The sequence below is a fragment of the Dendronephthya gigantea genome, unplaced genomic scaffold (genome assembly GCF_004324835.1).
Source record: "Dendronephthya gigantea isolate DGI-Jeju-01 unplaced genomic scaffold, DenGig_1.0 000223F, whole genome shotgun sequence".
Classification (NCBI taxonomy): domain Eukaryota; kingdom Metazoa; phylum Cnidaria; class Anthozoa; order Malacalcyonacea; family Nephtheidae; genus Dendronephthya; species Dendronephthya gigantea.
This window is the reverse complement of record NW_021163233.1, coordinates 26,151-46,304: the sequence shown is the minus strand read 5'-3', so window position 1 is coordinate 46,304 and position 20,154 is coordinate 26,151. Positions and strand designations below refer to the sequence as shown.

Here is a 20,154-nt window from a genome sequence, read left to right as displayed (position 1 = left end):
ACGAACCCTGCATGGAGAGACAAATTACCCGTCTAACCCTCCTGGTATAGAGACTTAAAATTTTGTTCATATAGTGCAGAGAGAAGACGAGGCAATAAAACACGTCCCACAATATGTGAAATGGTGAGTTATATCTCCAATGTAATTTGCCACTAACTGTGCGTATACAGTAAAGAACTTGTTACGCGGTGCATTTTTTCTTCCAACTTGCAATGCTATTTTACTTTTGAGAGCTGTAAATTTGGCAACTACGAAACGTTTATGTTTACACTCTATCCATAGACGTTTTTTACACTAAAATTTGAAGACTCTTCACGAATTTACATCTCCTAAAAGTATAATTCCATTGAAAGTTGCCAGAACTAAAATTGCATCGTGTAACACGGCCTTAACTTACGTACTTATACAGATTTCAACATAATAATTCATACGCTTTTTCACATGAATACAATTAGAAGCTAATAAAGGGAATAAGCTCAAACACCATGCAATATTTGCCACCCAAGGAAATTAGCAATAAAAATTTCCCCACTCAAATTTTTTTGGGGATTTTTTCATAATTCCCGGTTGGTAAAGCCGTCACTTGTCCTAACAAAAAGCATTGTACTTTTTCGCGCAAAATACCAAATTATACAAAATTTGTCAACTTCCACATTTTCCAATATTTCGCAAACAAATATTTCAATTTTACTAACTTTTGGATGCTTTTTTCAGCTGTACCGTTAAATTTTCCTAGTTTTAGATATTGTTTTAAGAGTGAGAAGGGGGGCATTATTGCCAACTTCCTTAATTGCATGGACAAAATCATACTGATTTTAATATTTATCATTTGATGGAGAAATTTGCTTTTCAGAGAGTTCCTATTAAGTCATTTCATTTGGTGTTCTTATATAACATAAGTTCAAATATCGTCCTTTCGTCATTCTAATATTTTACAAAAGAAATTTTCCTATGATAATCCCAAGTATGAGTGCAAGGATTAGGTAGACAACAGGCGGGAACTGGTTCTCAGAGTCAGCGGGTTGTAACAACTGAAGTACTTCTGCTGGAGGAGTTGTTGTTATGGGTTTTGAACGAATCCCTTCATCCTGAAAAACAATCTAAAATCACCCGCCTATATTTCGAAAGACTATCTAGTCTACGCGCTATTTAAAGCTTAATATATTATAGCGATAATGTTTACACCAAAGTTGTGCTTTATTACACAAGAACGGTGTTTATTTACCCACTTTTGGCGTAAATTTACGCAAAAGAAGATTAACTTTAGCTATACACTCAACCGGTGTTAAGAAAACACAATATTGGTGTAATAATACACCTCGACGGGTAAATTTGTATACACTTTGTGGGTGTAATATACTGATTTACACCAAAATTGTGTGTATATACAATTATTCGGTGTTTGTTGGACACTTCGAAATTTAGAGTGTAGATCCGTCTGTTGGCCCTAATTTGTAGTATATATATATATTTTAAATGAATATAAAATTAAAGGTATATTCCGCTGTCGTGAAACACCAACCATGTACGAGGAAAAATCCTGGGTACGTTTGAGGTTGGTGAATGAAACAAAACATCTTGCGAAACAGAAAAAAATCACAAGTGAGAGGTCCTAAAAATTAAGCACCCCTTGCCCTCAAATTTGCAATTTATATATCCTATAAACAAGAACCTATTTAGCCTAGAAAATTTGTTTTACACAGAAATAAAAACCTATTTAAGAACCTAGATATTTAACTACCATTTACACAAGAACCTCTTGGGGCTAACTGTAGAAGAGCAGTTTATCTCATAGCTGGATCTTTTTTTCTTTTACACAGAAATAAGAACCTATTTAGGAACCTAGATAGTGAATCACTATTTACAGAAGAACCTCTTGGGGCCAATTCTGGAAAATGTAGTATCATACTTGTGTGCTTTTATTCTACACCACACACATCTATAAATTTATATTTCCCGGTACACTAACTGATTACTAGTTACATCACCCCAGCTCTTCCAGAAAATAATCAACATTTATCATAAAACACCTTGCTTGTGAAATGAGGGGCATGTGAAGCTAACCTACGAGCTTTGCTAATCATTTTTTTAAAGATAATTTACCCATACACTGTGACCAGATCTGCAGCGGTAATTATTTACTAGAACAGGTCAGATGCACATGAAACGGCCCCCACCTGATTTCAATATTTAGAACATCGAGACCACAACGGGGCGTCTAAGTAGATTTGAGGAGATCTGGTTTTATGAACTATAACAAATCATGCCTCCTATATTTGAATTCTTACAGGTAGGCAAAAAATATTTGAAGTTAAACCTTTCGCGGTCTAATTTCACCGGTCTCTTTTGCAACTACATACTAGCAAGTTGTGCACGTTGTGTTGGACAAAATTTTTGTCCAAAATTTGTCCAAAAACTTTACCAGCAGATAATTTCATAAAATATAGAAAAAAATAAGCTCCGAAAAACAACATCTTGTAAACTCAAGATATTAGTTAGTTTTTTAATGTTTTTTTCGAAACCAAGTGGCCTCATTTGATGAATTGAAAGTCTTAATAAAGCTGATCAGTTTGAGGCTACTTCTCTTGTGCACAAAACCTTTTGAAAAAGGTTTGCAGTTATCTTGAAGCATTTCAGGTGGTGCGGCTACCTAGGGTCCTAACATCTGATTCTCGTGTAATAAATTGGCAAATTGTCGGATAGTTTTCGACCGGAATTTATCTTTAAAATAAGAAGTATGTTTTGTACCTTTGAAACTTTATTTTCTCCTCTTAACCTCAAATTTCCGGATTCTGTGTTTTTATCGTTCGTCTGAAAAGAAATTCAATATACGAGTATGATTAAAATGATCCAACTACCCATGTTACACGCTGCAAATTCAACGTTTAGAAGATGTAAATTAGTGAAGAATCTACAAAATGTGAGTGTAAGAAACGTCCATGGAGTCTATATAAACGTCCATAAACACAAAAATTTCGAAAATTTACATCTCTCAAAAAGTAGAATTGCATTGCAAGTTGCAAGAAAATTGCACCGTGTGACAAACAGGGGCTTGAAATCATTTGGAGTTACGCGTGGTTTAACATTATTGTGTTAAACTTGATATTGAAGTTGAAATAAAATATTAAAGTTGAATAAATGTTAGTAAGAATCTGCCTAATATGACGGAGTTTTGCGATTGACCGTTTGTAAGAATAGTGAAAAGTGTTTATGTCATTATGATTTGGTAATTTAAAATCAATTTTCATACTTAATTGTGTTTCATTGTTTTCCTCAACCAATAGCAAAGCTCGTTCTATGGGTAGGTACCGACCGCATGAATATGCGAGCACATGAAAGAAGTACTTACATTTGATGATGCTGGTTTTTCTATATCTGGCTGTCTCGTTATATTACTCTGTGGTTCATGTGATTCTGCTGGGGCGGGTTCGTTACTTGTAGGTATCTCTTTTTTCTCAATCGGTTTTTTAACTGATGGAATCTACATATCGATTCAAAAACGTGTTCATATACATAACATCGACATTCACCTGGCCTTCGGCGAATAATTATTAAATATTCTATTTCCACGATGTGAAGCTTGGTGGTAAAGACATTTAGGACATCTCATTTAGGAAAACTCGCGTGAGTCAGTGTTATTCAATAATAGAGTAATACACATTCACGTTTATTCGACGCTGGCGATAACAATTAAGATTTTGTGTTTAAGGTATCGGGGACATCTTTCATCAACTTCTCGTAACAAGAACACGGGGAAATAACCAACCTCGCAAGCCAGGCTTTTCTAGGAAATAGCTTGACCTCTCCTAGATTAGTTCTAAAAATGTATCTAAGCCTTTCGTTCGAGAAATCTGGCACAAACTAATGCACTATTGTATGCCATTACTTCATGTTACTAGAAATATTACCTCTGCGCTCTTTTCATCCACCAAATCAAAAACACACTTTAGTTTCGAGTCCATTATTTGATCTGGACTTGCCTCTTTCCACTAAATAAAGGATAAAAACAAGTCATTAAAACAATTTTGTATTTACTATCAACGACCTTTAATTAAATGGATTCGACCCACGACCATTTTTATACTTTCACTGCACTTCACTCGAGTTGGTAAACAAAGTCAGATACGAGAGACAAAGAAGAGCTGGATTAGAAATATTAGCGACTGCTTTTTTGACATATCCGCGTTGCCCAATGACTTGCTTAGCTGCATCCAGAGTTTGTGAGTTCTAGCACTGGTATCCGGGCTTTTTTAGCACCTAGGTCACTTGAACACAGGCTGCCTAGTAGAATTGGTCACGGGTTCGAAGAACGGGTACAACCTGGCACTACGTTCAACATGTTTTAAACATCAGTACAAGCCTGAACACAGACTTACACGACTGAAAAATTGAATATCTTCATTAAACTAATCTTTATTAAATCTTCAACGGCTGCGTAATATTGATTGATACGAAATCCGCAAGCTCTTCGCAACGAATTACGAAACCTTGAATTACTTCTTGACTAACTTTGTGTTATTGCAGAAATATTGTATTTGACATTTGCCTGGACCAATTCAGTTGTTGTTTATTATGCAATGGATCAATAACCATCTAAAACCCGTCTAAGATGTTCTTATCGAGTCAATATCAACGGGTTCCGGTAGCCCCGTAACACTACACTCATTTATTGGGATGGCCGTGCCACCGCAATAAAGTGTGTAGGGTAGTGAGATTGGGGCTGGTATGTGTACACGTATTACTCAATGTGTATGTGGGTTCAGTGAGTTCAGGCATGCGCACGTTGTAAAACATATGACGCAAGAGCTAAGAAACCACTCTCTTACTATGTTCTCCAGGTTTTCTGTATTACCAACAGCAATCATCGACTGCACCATGAACTTGTGTTTTGACTTTTCCTTAGCATCAAAATCATGAGGTTGTAACATCACTGGAAGAAAGGTAGAGAAAGTCTATTCATATGTCAAACTTCAGACAACAAACTTTTGCTCAGCAAGGCAGTCTCACAGGGGGGGGGAGTGGCGTGCGAACCAGAAGTAGTGAATAATTTCTTCCTTCTATTTTTGAACGAAGATGTTAATTATAAAATAACATGAAAAACATACCAGCTACAGAGACAGTCATCTCTGGGTCAACAATTCCACTGTTAGGTCGCACACAGTACTTCTTTGGTGCTGTAGTTTTTACTTTAAAACATACTTTCTTGTCTGTCGGATTGTGAAGTTTTATGGTTGATGAAACCACTTCAGTAAATGGACCTAATAAAGTACAGAGCAAACAATAACACACACATATGTAACAGGCTACAACCTGCATAAATATATCAAATACACTTCACTTTAGAAACCAAATTTATACAACTTCATGTCGACTGATAAAACTGACAGTTGAAATGAGGTGTGTATATCCATATATTCATCTTAGGTCTAATTTAAAAGCAATTATTTTCATGGTATGTGACTATGAATACATAAATCACAGCATCTAGTTTTGGCCCAGAGCATGTGTGGTAGGTTTTTATAATCCAATCGTTTGTTCAATAATAATTTTTCTTGACAAATAAGTCCACTTCCTGCAAATGTATGAACTTTGGTTTGCCTTTAAACCAGTATCAGGGCAGTGGCCACTACAGCCTGACAATTTGGTGATGCCATGCAAATTTCAAGTCATTAGAATTATTAAATTCTTTAGAAATTCATTGTTTTCACAGTCAATGAACACCAAAATATTAGCACAGCGGGACAAATCTTCAGGCTGGCTACACCACTGCTTCAAACCTGGAATTCCCTTTTCCAAAATTAGAAACTTTTCATTTCTAGGAACTACTGCAATTATCCATCGTAATTATCGCTACTCTGGTTTTAATAAATGAAAGTAATCACCACACAAAGATTAACTTTGTGGTGATTACTTTCATTTATTAAAACTAGAGTAGCAATAATTACAATGGATTATATACCTGGTTGCCATGAACTCATTAACTTCAATTTACTGCAATTATACTTCATGGAAAATGAAACAGTTATTTCCCTTTTTACTTTCAGTAACAAAATAAATTGGAATTGCAAAAACAACTTTTGTTAATCTCATAAAACTGTTTTTCTGTTTGCCGTTCTCATAAAACTGTTTTTCTGTTTGTCATTCTCAAAAGACTGATTTGATCAGGGAACATATTAGCTGGAAAGTATTGCCAATTAGTGGATGTATAAAGTTACTTCTTTTAAAGACTCATCAGTTTGCATTGTGCCCTGATGGAGCTACTGTACTATATTTAGTGTTGTAATTTGTTATTAGAAACCTAGGAATAGTACCAATAGTTAATACAACACATGTTAATACAGACTTAAGTTCTTAATTCTTGATACCAGAATATTAATTTTGAAATGCTTATCCAAAATGTAGCAGCTGGGATTTAATATGCTTTTATCATATTAAAATTTCTTTTTAAAAAGCAAGTCAAATTTTTGTCTAACAATCAGACAGAAGTCTAACAATCAGACATTTTGAATACATTATGTGCAAAATGAAACAAAATTTGCTATTGCATGCCCAGCTTACATGTTCATCAACAAAAGAGATTATATATTATACAAATATTAGTCTGATACACTAAATAAAACATAGCTGACTGAATGTTAGGAAGTATGAATAGCCAGTCAATTTCTTTTGATTGAAAAATAATTTCTTTTTCATTTTGTATTTCATATTATATCATTAACAATCTTTAATTTGGCCCATGTGCCAATTTCAATGATTTTATCAGACATGTGGGGATCAAATCTGCTTAGATACTGGACAATTGTATGTGATCTACGGGTAGAGCAGAACTAATCTACCAGTAATAGGACAAAACAAGACCTAGCGTTTTAAATGATTTTAATCATAATGGTTGGCTGCCCTTTCCACATTGGCACCTTTCCTCTTTTTATATACAAAGTCTCTATCTGGTATTAAATAAATGGATTTGTCACCGCCTTCAAACTAATTTTTCGCCCATGTCATTCACGTCTAGTCCTGTTTGTGCAGTCTAGTACTTCAACTTTACATGTGTCTTATGATATGATGTTAGCCAAAATTTTGTAAACAGTTTACTATTGATGCAAAAGAACAACTAGCACAGTAAAAGGACACACTCGTGTGTTCGTATGTTGCCCTAAATTCAAGCACTGAATCCCAAATACTATAAAATATTAAAACCTATTTATAATCCTTCGAGGCTTCGATGGATGGAAGAATTAGTGGAGACAAACAAAGAAGTGAAACGACAAAATTCAAATTTCTATTAAAGTTCCACATACCTTTAAAATGCAACTCATGAGCTGGATCAATCTGTAGTACTTGCTCTAGTTTCGACATTATATTTTAATTGAATCTCTCTGCGATTTCTATTTACTCCGAGACAATGGCCTAAATGTCTCTCAAAATGGCGGATACAATCATTACACGTCGATACACCGAAGATATCCCGACGAAATTCGACACGTTCCGATTATTGTAAGTGTACAAAACACTGATCTATTTATTTCTGGAAGGAGTAGCTGATTTTGCAATCAACTGCAATCAGGTCACGGATTACCGGATTAATTAATCGGATATTGCGGCAGATCTTTTAGATCCATCTCTCCCTTCATACGACATACGAATGTGGATTGGTTTTAAGTGGTTAGGTTAAGGCAGTGAAGTGGCTGGGCAGTAGAGTAAGTGCATGTATTGATGCAAAACATCGGCGGTCAAATCTCGCTTTAATATGCTTGAATTCTTTCCATGTTCGAATAAAGCGCGCACAGATTTTAAACCAGGACCTTTTAACATATAGACTAGCAGCCCCCCCCCCAAACCCCCATGTTGGCCCTTCTAGTAAAGTATTTTGCGGTGCCCCCCATCCAGTAAATCCCCTGTTTAAAAAAAGCTTTGATAAAAAGTAAAGATTGCTTTAGTTCACGACACTGTAATAGCAATTTAAAATCAGACAACTGATTTCCAAATTACTCCTTTCGGCCTTTATCGACATTTATACTTATTTATGCCCCCCGCCCCACAGCGAGGATATCATCGTCAGAATAAACATCATGTAGTTCATCCATATGAATTCATCGTACTGTGTGAATATGCCCAAAAGGTGGCCGTCAATACTGGGGGACGGGGGGGATGTCACGTCCTGTGTCACCTCAGGGTAATATACAGTAAGCAAAAAGTGGTCAAAACGAGTTAAACGACTATAAAAAGGCCATTTCCGTAAAAAATCCCTTTCATTTCAAGTTGTCCCCCAATTTCCCTCATGGATTGACGGCCTTGTTTGAAAATGCAGTTACAGACCCTATTTACATGCACAACACCGGATTCACATGGTCAAGAGATCAGTTTAGGTTGTTTTATGGTATCTCTGTCCCCAGAACGTTTTCATTTGGTAGATCATGTAAAAGAAATCATGCTATCATAATTTTGGGGATAAAACTTGCTTTGAGATGACTAATTTCGATGTCATCACAATTAAGGCGAATCCGGTATAGTGTAACGGGCTTGAAGAATCAATTTTATGCTGTTTTATGATTGCGTGAAGCTCTTCCTTATTGATCTTATTTCAATTATTTTTCTTCATTAAGGCAGACTATCAGATAATTGGCTTTCAGTCAGACAATGACAACCACAGCCTGTTGCACACACGTCCTTTGTTTCAAACCATTTCATAATATGCAGTGTATGCCCACCGTGACCACACGATAAACAAAAGTTAAATGCACCTAAAACGTAGAATTTTATATTTGAAACTCGTTCGAACAAGCCTAGCCATAGGCGTCCATAGGCGTGTCGTGCGAGAGAGGCACGGGGGGGGGGGGTGAAATACTCCAGAAATATTAGAAAAGGTTTGGCAAATTTTCAATAGCAAATTTTCAATTTGCAAGTCTGGTCTATCGTTTTCAGGGCATCCGATAATGTCTAAACTCATTTAAACATTTAAAAACATTGCTATATGTCTCATGTGAAACTTCAATGTTTGCAACGAACATTTGCTGATTGCATTTAGCTCAGGCAAAGCAGCCCTTGATTGCTAACATGATTAGCATGACGTTATTTGTTTTGGCGGGAATCATAAACATTGTATGCAAGACTAATCCTATGTACCTTTCACAGCGATACGACAAATGACACAACGAATGCTGGCTTGTGTTTTACAGGTCTTACACCGCGACCCGGAATATTTACCATGACCAGACGGACACCTCAATTGTAACTCTATCAAGAAAAAGGAAAACTTATGAACATTGTGATATGCAGGGTGTATTCAAGAAGTGTACCACTTCAAAACCTAAATGTTTAATTTTACGTTACCTTTTTCACAAATCACGTGTCTTGGAGGATTTGAGACGAACTTTAGAACTTCGCTTCTTTTGTTACTTAATTCCCACTTGTACAGAAGATCTGCGTAGCATAACTTATAATGGTCGAATAATTGTCTTTTTTCTTTTTGAATAAATCTTGAAAAATAATTAATAGACGGTGGTTTGAAAACAAACAAAAACAGACACCAACAAACAGTGGCTACCTGCATGAGTACCTGCAATTATTTTCGTGACGCTTTCGCTTTTCTTCGACGGGAAAGTTGATGATCGTAAAATCAGGAGAAAGACTGTAGAAAGGCGAATGACTGCTCGGTAAAGCCTCCTCAAAACTTGGCGACTCCTCTTCAAGCAATCCAAAATTCTTTGCGTTTCGCTGCATTTTTGAAAAAGAAGAAAAATTTCTTTTACAAAAAGTTATTTTACACAATTTTACTAATTTCCCCAAACCATTTTGATTAATGTTTTATACGATGAGATTGATAATTGTACGTGAATCGTACGTGTACGTATAAACAACCGCGACTACAAATAAATAAATTTAAAAAAAATTAACGACATTTACGGTGGTTATAATACTTACTACGTTTTGAAGATTATCATCAGGACTTGTGGTAGATACATCAGCAATAAATCTTTCCGGTAGACTTTGATATTCAAGCAAACAAGAGATCATTGCCAACATCTGAATATCGTGCATTCCGTTATAGTAATCCAAACTATAGTTGAAAATATCAGATAAATTTTAACAGCCTGTAAAATCTCGTAGAAATAATATTCCTACTAAAAGTTTGAGGAAATAGCAATAAAAAAGTTTTTATGCATATGGTGTTGGGCATCTGTTTGGAAATCATTCTTAATTTCGAAATCTTATATCAGGTGGTATTCACAGTGAGCATGTACAGAGCAGACTTGAAAAATCAGGCAACCTCTTACGAAAAAGTTATGTAAAATAAGAAGAAGGAATAATTAAATTCCAAGTCGTGAAAGAACTTGGCTTTCGACCAGAAATTTTTAACACACGATTATTAGGTTACTTTTAAAGCCGGATATTGTTAGAAAGGTAAAAAAGTCATCTTTTATACGACCAAATACCAAATCGTTAAACTCAATATATAATCCATTATAGGGCATGTTACAGTGGCGATTTCGTTTCTTTTTAAACACGTTGTAGATCAGGGGCTGGTTATATCAAGCCCGTTTAGCTTAAACGGTGGTTAAGTTCAAAATAGAAAACAAGTCTATCGTTTCATTCAAGAAGCAAACATGCAAAATGTTTTTAACCTTAATACAAAAATACTGTTTACAACTACATATTCAGTGCATAAAATTCAAGTCGACTTATTCAAGAGAGATGTAAGAGTGTTATTTAATTTTGACTTATCCACCGTTTAAGAATAACGGGCTTGATACAACCGGGCCCAGCCATGCAGGGACTCATCTTACAGTGAATCAAGAAGTTTCCTTCCAAAAGGATGACTTGCCCATGGAGTTTCTGATTCAGATGGCGATGGTTTCAGTTTAGGATCCATTATCAAGCCTAGAATTGACCATGTCTGAACTAGATCGGCACGGCCACTCGCGACAGCGGCTTTTCTGTTTCGCTCGCATATTTCTTTAGGATCGGCACCTCTGAGGATACTGAAAAGCGAAAATACGAAACTGAATAAACAACAAAGGGCGCCTTTATATGGTAAAAACGGCCAGACTGGTCCTGTTGTTCAGGATGTCCCCCAAAAACTATTGAAATCACCATAACAATGTAATGGTAGAGTTTGAATGCCCGAGCACCCTGTTGGGACCCACAAGCATTTTTATGCATGATGACGGTAAAATATTTTTTACCCACAAATGATTTTTTATACCCACAAATAAAACAGACAACTGACGAAGGAGAACAGGCAAAAAACAGTGTAAAGATCTTAAGGCAAAAACAAGGAAACTAAATAATACAAAAACATTACGATTTACGAACATCAGTCATTATGAACTTTGTGAACTTACGTATAACTTTGACCAAGCGAACGATCAAATGTCATCAGCGACGACACGTCACGTAGAATAACGAGAGCTTTACGAGAATCTTTGTTTGACATTATACCCGTCTAGCAATAGAAACCTTAATCAATTACACCGTCGTTTTGAATAAAAACACGATCTTTAAACTAGCTGAAAAACACTGAATCTGAACTACAATTAAAATAGCGGCGAGTGCAACCTAGACTTCTTCTACTATAGTGTTTATAAATTCCAAAACTCAAGCACTCTCTTGTTAGTTAATTTCACATAACAACTGCCTAAAATAGACGACATTTTCAGCTTAGGACCTTTAATGATGGCCCTTAATTTGACCTTATGCAAAGATGGCGGCCGAGTTATCGTTTCACGTTCTAGTTAGAGTTCACTAGTGGCCAGTAGTGGGTAGTCATCCAGACAATACAATGTGGTTGGTTGGTTTCATGCATATAGAGAGATTAGAGACTTATTTCGACATCTTAAAATTTAGACAAGCCTGCTGGTTGTTTGTCTATAGGCACGTTTACACTTGCAATTTTTGCTGCGATTTTCTTCTGTTGATAAATGTGAACGAATGAATTAGTTACGGATGTTCAAATAGGAGCTAGTACACATCAGAGCATTCGTAACTTATTACTCGTTCACATCGCAGCAAAAATCGCAAGTGTAAACGGGCCTTATGAATTAATCTATACAATCAACGCGCTTGATTCCAGTTATTCCAGTTAAACATGTTTAATTAGACTTTTCCGCGCGGAGACTGTAACCTCTAGTTAAATATTAGATTTCCGTCATGCATTCAACTGGAATAAAGCTATATTTACCTTTAATGCTTCTGCATTAAAAAATGACAAATTTCTAGGGTTGTGTGCAAAAAAAGCCGACAAAGACCTTGATGAAAGAAGAAAAATGAATGTCTATAAGGATACTTATTGGAACCGCGCATAAAGGCTATCATTAAGTAACGTCACGACAAAACACGTCTACCCTCGTGCTTGTCAACAACCTTAAATATACTTTCCCCATTATAATAAAGGGCATCTTGACGACCATCAAAAAACCTTTTCGGATAAACGAGAGTTACCAGAAGCTTTAAAATCAGTTTGGAAATAAATGTCATCGATCATACGGTTTTTATGTCGGATTTTGCGTATCAACGACGAATTGTATGTCATATGAAAACCAGCATTAAAACTTGTAGTCTGTACTGAAAATCGTCACTCTCATGGAATTTGTTTATTACTGATCAATTTGAAAGTAGCTACTTTCTTATATTCGAGGTAAAACACTGAAAATCAAGCTTTTATAAGTGGCACTACCGTGTTGGAATTTACGACGCGATTCAGTTCTCTGAGCGTGAGTGAGCCTTTAGAACACGGATATTAATATTTCAATTCCTACCTTGGTGTTTGCTCGCCTTTCCTTTTTAAGGATGTTGAGGACCGATTGAAACAAACGAGTAAACCTTGAATAAAGAAAATGGTTCACCAGATAAATATATAAATCGTAATTGGCCGCAATTGTCTATTGGTGGGTTTCACCAAGCGTTTTCATAGTGATTTAAGAGGGGGTCAGACCTCAAATGTCTGGACGCTTATGCTGTACAGTACAGGAGTGAGCAAATGATACGAAATTGCAATATATGCCATCGAGCGGAAAGACAACACATACAGTGAACGATTAACTCACTCTGATTACTGTGTCTCGTTTTGGAGTTGACCCCACTTGAATTATGACGTCACATGAAACCCAAGAACAGGGACCAATCAGGTCGTGTTTATAAAAAACCCGGTCACGACATCAAAATTACGACATGGTCACGACATCAAAATTGAATATGCTACGAAACGTCGATAACGCTATCCATTGGATTTAGGTGTTTTTTTCAATATCTCTTAAATTGCCCATTGAATATGGTATAACTTTGATTAAAGCATAGCATTTTTAACAATTGTTGTCTCTAAAGCTGTAGTTTTTCGCTTTTCGACAGCATTTTTGCACCGTTGATAGCTATCCGGGAGATAGCGCTATCCAGCCGTCGTGACCATGCGAATTTGGTGTAATGTAAACGGGGTCTCAGAAGCCCGATGACAAAATAGATTGTTAATTTCAATAATTTTAAACTTGGCTAAGAACTTGGAAGCTTTTTGAACGTTAAATGCTTGAGGAATATTTATATTTTTCTCAAACACTTCATTTTTGCCGGTTGTTTACGGGCGACATACCATTAGCACTAAACGTTGCTCCAGACATTTGTGGAAAAGGGACACGGGGATCCTCGCTATTAAAAGGTACATCCATACCAGAATATGACGGAGGATACGCGTTAAGATCGTCCATACTAGTATATGATGACGGATACTGGTGAAGTTGAGAGGACGAGACGCTGTTATCGTGGACCTATATAAAACAGATTAAATTGCCTGGTTTCAGTGTCGTGATCATGTCAAGGTGGCTGATGTGATGGAATATTTCTATGTGTGTGCAGTCAACAATAACGAATCGAGTAGAGAAATAAAGGCATTACATCCGGACTACTTCTGAAACCTTTTAACATCAAATATCGTAGGGAGGAGGGGGATTACCATCAGGGGCGTTCCTTAAACGATAATTGGGGGGCGGGTAAATATTCATATATTCAGTAATTCTGCCCGACGGATTTCTATTGTCAACTATTGCACTTACAAAAGAAATCCGTAGGGCAGAACTGGATATATGAATATTCACCCCCCCCCCCCAAATTATCGTTCTAGTTACGCCACTGATTACCATAGCCAGCCGAAATTTGCGTGATATTAGAACGTGAGAAATTTTTCGTTACATTAGCTATGTTGGTAAAATTGCCGAAAAATTTGTCGCGTTTTAAATGATGTATTGTAGGAGATCAGTTACCAAGGAACTGCATTAAGCCTGTTTTCCACTAGGCAAATTTATTCGCGGGGTCAGATAAATAGTAGGGAGCGTTTCTACTTTATAGCGGCGATTTTTTCCGCCAACCAATCACATCACTGCGATAGACCTTATGCATAATGACGTAACAAGGTGTGACACCTGCAGGGAATTCTGGTCCTAGTATAGTAGTCGCGGCGGGAAATTTTAAAGTTTTAATTTTTCGCCGTGACTACCAAAACAAGAATTCCCTGCAGGTGTCACGGCTTGATAAGTTATTATGCAGAAGGTCTATTCAGATATCGCTTCGAATTACATGCTTTTATATAATTCTATACTTTTAAACTAAACAGTAAAACAGTAAAAAGCATTTCATGCAAAAAATATATTGAGTTTATTTAATTATTTTGTAAATGCATGAAATCTAACCTTTATGCCCTCCATAAATGTGATCAAACTGTTCAAGCATCGTTCTAAACAACGTTCGTTGTTGATAAGACAAGACTGTGCGTTTTCCCGCAAGATCTAAACATGATAATATGTATATTAGTGAGACGAGAGACGATTATAACTGGATGCTGATTGGTTGAGAGGGGTACATGATTTTGCCAAATAAACAAAATGGCGGGCAGTTACTACCACGAAGAGTTAGCTACTGTGTAACTTCCACTTCTTCTTGACGAACGTCTTCATGTGAATCGTGCTGAATGACATTTGATGAAGTGAAATAATAGAAAAAGGAAAAAGTTAATAAATATACCTCTCTTATTTTGACCTTGGTTGCCGAATCGACTGGAGTGTCATCAGTGATCTCAAAGGACGGGATCGCGTTCTCAGGGTACAGCTCGGGAAATGTGATATTCATTTTGAGATTGTTGCTGCCACTTTTCACGGAAATCGTGCAGCTTCTGTTCGTGATATCAACCTACGAGTGGGAATATGAAACTATAGATAAATTACTGCTATGCATCCGTACGTGGGTAGCATACCACGTGTAAGGGTGTGTAATACCTACAGGGTGTATAAAAAAGTACCCGCTATTGAAATGAAGTTTTTGTTGGATTTGGAATGCATGATTAATGCACTGGGGCCGGTTGTATGAAAGCCAGATAGCGCTATCCACCGGATAGTGGTTTTTTCAATCGCTTCAAAATCGCCCGTTATTTGCTACAACTTTGATAAATCTTAGAATTCCTAAATCGAAGGTCCTTTTTAATTTAATTGTTGCTTCCACGCTGAAATTTTATCGCTTTTCAAGCATTTTTAGAATGGTTGAAAAAATCACTATGCGGTGGATAGCACTATCCGGCTTTGATACAACCGGTCCCTGGTAAATAGCATAGTATCATTAGGTTAAGGCATTCAAATTGAGCGCCTGGCTTTACACTTCAAGCACCCGTGAGTTTGGTAAAATAATAAGGCATTCAAATTCCAACAAAAGCTTGATTTTAATAACGGGTACGTTTTTTATACACCGTGTATATGACGGTGTTTCCATAAATATTATACCTCATTACAAACTTGTCCAATCACAGAATTCGTTTTATACCACATGTCCATGGTATTTTTCAGCAAATACTGAGCCCCGGACGGGTCATGCTATACTACGCTTGAGCGGGGAATTCGATTTTTGAATACCCACTCGTACCCAGTCCGTTGTCTAATTTTGGCAGCACAAATGGCGGAATCTTCAGGTCAATAGGAAGTAACGGAGGTCGAGGTTCGGTATTTATTCTTCAGGGTAATTTTTGGGCGAAAACCCCAAGTTTAAGGTCTATAAATGTCCCGAAGTAAATATTGTCTACGTATCACATATATTTGGAACTCATGTTAATTGAATAATGAACAGAAAAATATACCCGGGTTATATATGCCTGCCGACAGGATCTATTAGCGTTGTTATGTTTTAGGGACATTGTGATGATATATATGAGATATAGTTTTTCGAGTGATGGAAACTTCGAAACTTTCGACTTAAAAATGAAGGTTAAAGTGATTCGGAGTTTGATACAACCAACCTCTGGCATAAACTATAAACTTTTCAACTTACCTCTTCCAAAACAATATCGTGTATCGTGTTGCAAGCTTGCGTGATCTCTCCTTCCAAGTTATTAGGTTTCCCGCGAGCAAGAACGTTGAGGCTGTCACTGCTTGTACTGCTTTCAATTCCAACATCATCACTTGATAAATTAGGCCTAAATTCCGGTACTTCGGGGGATAATAAAGGATGTTCCTCGCGCGTCTCTTGAGGTGCAGTCGGCTAGAATACATAAGCAAAAGTAGGACATAAACTTGAGGAGAGAATTTTTCATTTCTGCACAGTTCTCTTTCTCGTGATTAGAACAAACAATTCTTCTTAACCGGCCTTACTGTCTGTTCACACGATCCAATCTTGTTGGATCAAATTCCCTTCTGAGGTATGGAATGAAGTCAGTTATTCAAAAAACTGCGTTGGTTGAAGTTGATTTGCTGCGCACATACATAGCAATTACGTCAACAGACTATAAAACATCCATCACAAGTGAATTGGATCCGACGAAGTTGGATTGTGTGAAGACCTTCACATCCTAAGAATCCCTCACGACAAAGAGGAATTTCGTTTCAAAGTAAACGGCAAATATGTTTTCATTTATCAGGTAAGCTAATCAGAATGCCTGAATTTTTAATGCACGTAAATATAGGAGGGAGGGGGGGTTATCCCCTTAAACGTTCTAGGAAATTGCGTAGTGTGAGTGTAAGTGATAAACTTCCTTTTGATATAAGAAGCTTACTGCCAAAATTCTACCTCCTTTCGAGGTAAAAAAATTAGCCTTGCTGGAGAACATGTAAATTTAGGCTATGTGCACAGGAGCGTCGTTTTCGAGGGTTCTCAAATTGTTTCTGTCTATTTTATTGTTTAGACGCCATGTCCACACGATCCAAAAAGAATATATGCTTAACTGATATGTTCATTAGCTTCAATTTTATTGAATTAAGCCTCATTGTAAATTGAGGGTGTTTGAAACCGTTTTGGCATGAAAACGAAAATGAAAACGCACGAGAAAACGTCACCGTGTGCACATGGTCTTAATCGGCTTGGAGTACACAGTAATAAAATTACGTTATTAACCAGACAACGACGTGGATCAAGATTCCATAACTTCAACACTTGATCTTTAGACCACGTTAATAATTGGAACCCATCTTCACCTTTTAGAAAAACAAAATTCTTTGTGACAACACATTATTTGCCCCCTAGCACAACTTGCATCCGTGGTAGTATTCATTCATAACATTTGTGCGGAATTTCAAACTTCTTACCTTCGGTAAACCTCCAATGAAATTCTAGAATAGACGAATTTCCGTGAAACGTCTGGAACGGGTTTTTCAAGTTGGTATTCCATAGAGATGGTACACTTACTGTTCTTTGTGAAGCTGTTGACAGTGGCACCGTCAGAATAGCATTGCCAGGCGGCTAATAATTTGAAATTTATTAAATTTATCCAAACACGCGGGAATGTTCCAAGAGTTGCGAAAAGCGCGCAAGACACTCAAGCAACATTCCCAAAAGTTTGGATCAGGCCATCCAAACACGGGAAACCATTAAATAATTGCTTTATAAAATAACAACAACAAGATAGTGTTCCAAGTTTGATTTGAAAAAGCAAATTTAATTTCCGCGTTTGTGATGGTCTGATCCAAACACGGGTTTCGACTAATCGGAACACATGTTATATACAATATACTTTATTATCCCGTTCTAAACTAACAGAAAATAACTATAATATATTCTACACCCACCGTGTATTTTGCTCGCCAAACGGGAGCCCGATGGTCACAAATCGCTTTAGCATTACGCGTGTCTTCAAAAATATCCCATAACTAAACAACAAAGATGTCTCATCAATAACATTGTAGCATTCGCTTAGAGTCAATTGAATGACGCCAATCATAGTTGTTGATTACACACATGTTTGCCTTTCAGCAATATTTTTCTCGGAAATTTTGTTTTTTTTTCTGGTACTGGACCACTGAGAATTCTTCCCAGTCATTCGCAGAGCTCAGTTTCGCCGAAAGTAGCTAATTCCTGAAACTGTGGATAAGCATGCATGGGTCAACTTGTTGGAACAAACATAACAAACTTGTTGAATCGTCAGATTCGTTACAAGGTGCATCCATCAAACAACATTGCTATAATCTTGTGTTGCCAAGTTTGTAGCAACAATGTTATCGGCGCGGAGATGACGAATCTTGAACTTGTAGTCGCTGCTTAAGCTTCCTAATGTCTAACAATCATGCAACAAGTTTAATCAGCTACAACAAACGTGGAGCAAGCTGTGAAAACACATTTTCTTGACAGCTTGTTTGCAACAATACATTCAACAACATTGTAGTTTTGTACCAAAACAGCTGTACGCTACCTTAACAGTTTTATCAAGACTGCATGTTATTAACTTGTTGCCATCAACAGGCGACCAATCCAGGCCGTTGATCTTCGAAAGATGAGCCGAAATATATCTAACGGGCGCATTTCCTTTCTGAAATATAAGAGTAAAAGGTTCAATGACCATTCTCATAATGACGTCACACGCGGAAAGCCTGACGTCACATGTTGGCTCGTTAGTTTTGCAGAGCCAATCAAATTTCATGTGACGTGTTTGACGTCATTATGAACTATTATTTTATTATACCAGTATATCACAAATAATTAAAACACTGGAACTATTTCAAAGAAATACAACAGAAACATACAAGAAATATATCACCACAAAGTATGGAATACGCACCCTCAAATCCCAAATACGAACATCGCCATCATGGGTTGTGGCAAGCATATGATTGTTCTGTGAATTCCACTTAAGATGGCTTGCTCCTGCTAGCAAACGGAAAGCTCGTATTGTAAACAACTTTTTGAATTCTTACTCTAGATATCAGTGAAAATCCCGAACTTTATATAAGCGGAATCAGATCAACAGACACTTCCCACTAACGATAGATTACAAAAGTGCATAAGACTCCGGTATATGAAATGAATATTGTGATGATGAAGCTGCTCTGAGCCACCGAGTCACCAACCGGGTAAGCTGAAAAATTAGCTTGACCACGGTGGGAATCAAACCCGTGACCTTTGGTTTGCTAGTCCAATGCTTTTCCAACTGAGCTACTAGGGCAAGACGGTTCGAGTATTTGATATTTCGGAACTGAAACTAGTCCCTTCCATTTCTAAATGATAGTCTATAAGACTCACGTATATGAAGCTGCAGCTTTATCACAATATTCAATAGATTACAAATCGATTGAAATTCGACAAGCATTACTTACAAACAGTTGAAAGAGGCTTTGGTTTCTTGCAATCTCTGAAATGAAGTAAATGAATTTAGCAGTCCAGATAGGTGTTACTGGATGGCGCTGGTAATAGGTGCGAGAAACTTGCAAATTGGTTCAAACCTGCAAACTACCCCCGCCTGCATCAAAACGAGGGAAGGTTGATAAGGGAAAAGATACAAGGCCTACCGTAAATCCCAGAGATAAATATAACTATCGGAAGAACATGACGCCAGGAGACGTGGATTAAATCTCGACCAGTTCAGGCAACTGAAATTTAGAAATATACATGTCATTTTGAAATTTTGGCAGGTAGACTGACTAGCCTCGTTTTAGGTAACGTAACTCGCAACAGGCCTCTCTCTCTCTTTTTAGAATAGATCGGTATGCAAATGCTATACATTTACATTGCACGCCTTAAACAGGTGCCACTTAGCCAGGGGCTATTTTCACAGTTTATATGTGAGATATTTAATCATACCACAGGTAGCCCAGTGATTGCAGCAAACATTATTCACTACAACCAAAGTGATAATTGAAATAACCCTAGGTAAACATATTTCAGAACTCGAATTTACCCGACAGTTCTTGTATGGGCAAGAAGTTC

The 20,154-nt window shown here is 37.0% G+C and overlaps 2 protein-coding genes across 3 annotated transcripts; both read right to left on the bottom strand.

The window, feature by feature from the left end:
• Positions 1–276: 276 nt before the first annotated feature.
• On the bottom strand, positions 277–7,454 carry LOC114540175 (vesicle-associated membrane protein/synaptobrevin-binding protein-like). The gene is made up of 7 exons (XM_028560450.1): positions 7,299–7,454; positions 5,106–5,258; positions 4,827–4,930; positions 3,909–3,989; positions 3,350–3,481; positions 2,749–2,811; positions 277–1,088 (listed from the first exon to the last, which is right to left on the bottom strand). The coding sequence occupies exons 1-7, from the start codon at positions 7,354–7,356 to the stop codon at positions 933–935; spliced, it is 747 nt and encodes a 248-aa protein (XP_028416251.1). The 5' UTR covers positions 7,357–7,454; the 3' UTR covers positions 277–932.
• A 467-nt stretch (positions 7,455–7,921) lies between these two features.
• On the bottom strand, positions 7,922–19,777 carry LOC114540173 (GATOR complex protein WDR59-like). Of its 2 annotated transcripts, XM_028560443.1 has the most exons (20): positions 19,737–19,777; positions 19,545–19,579; positions 19,010–19,098; positions 18,644–18,760; positions 18,024–18,104; positions 17,544–17,697; positions 17,353–17,432; positions 16,294–16,503; positions 15,004–15,168; positions 14,673–14,768; positions 13,580–13,754; positions 12,756–12,819; positions 12,179–12,245; positions 11,343–11,443; positions 10,785–10,979; positions 9,925–10,057; positions 9,557–9,714; positions 9,331–9,476; positions 9,124–9,234; positions 7,922–8,741 (listed from the first exon to the last, which is right to left on the bottom strand). In XM_028560443.1, the coding sequence occupies exons 3-20, from the start codon at positions 19,055–19,057 to the stop codon at positions 8,599–8,601; spliced, it is 2,244 nt and encodes a 747-aa protein (XP_028416244.1). In that variant the 5' UTR covers positions 19,058–19,098; positions 19,545–19,579; positions 19,737–19,777; the 3' UTR covers positions 7,922–8,598. The 2 variants fall into 2 exon arrangements, with proteins under 2 accessions (XP_028416244.1, XP_028416243.1); XM_028560442.1 differs by lacking the exon at positions 19,737–19,777 and having other exon boundaries at positions 9,922–10,057; positions 19,010–19,095; positions 19,545–19,585.
• Between the last annotated feature and the right edge of the window lie 377 nt (positions 19,778–20,154).

Coding starts and splice junctions, on each gene's coding strand:
- LOC114540175 (XM_028560450.1), bottom strand. CDS start 7,356: ATGTCGAAACTAGAGCAAGTACTACAGATTGATCCAGCTCATGAGTTG. Junction 4,931..5,105: donor GATGACTGTCTCTGTAGCTG/GTATGTTTTTCA, acceptor CCTTTCTTCCAG/TGATGTTACAACCTCATGAT. Junction 1,089..2,748: donor GAGAAAATAAAGTTTCAAAG/GTACAAAACATA, acceptor ATTGTTTTTCAG/GATGAAGGGATTCGTTCAAA.
- LOC114540173 (XM_028560442.1), bottom strand. CDS start 19,057: ATGCTTGCCACAACCCATGATGGCGATGTTCGTATTTGGGATTTGAGG. Junction 15,169..16,293: donor ACGATATTGTTTTGGAAGAG/GTAAGTTGAAAA, acceptor TCCCACTCGTAG/GTTGATATCACGAACAGAAG. Junction 12,820..13,579: donor AGCAACGTTTAGTGCTAATG/GTATGTCGCCCG, acceptor TCTTTATTCAAG/GTTTACTCGTTTGTTTCAAT.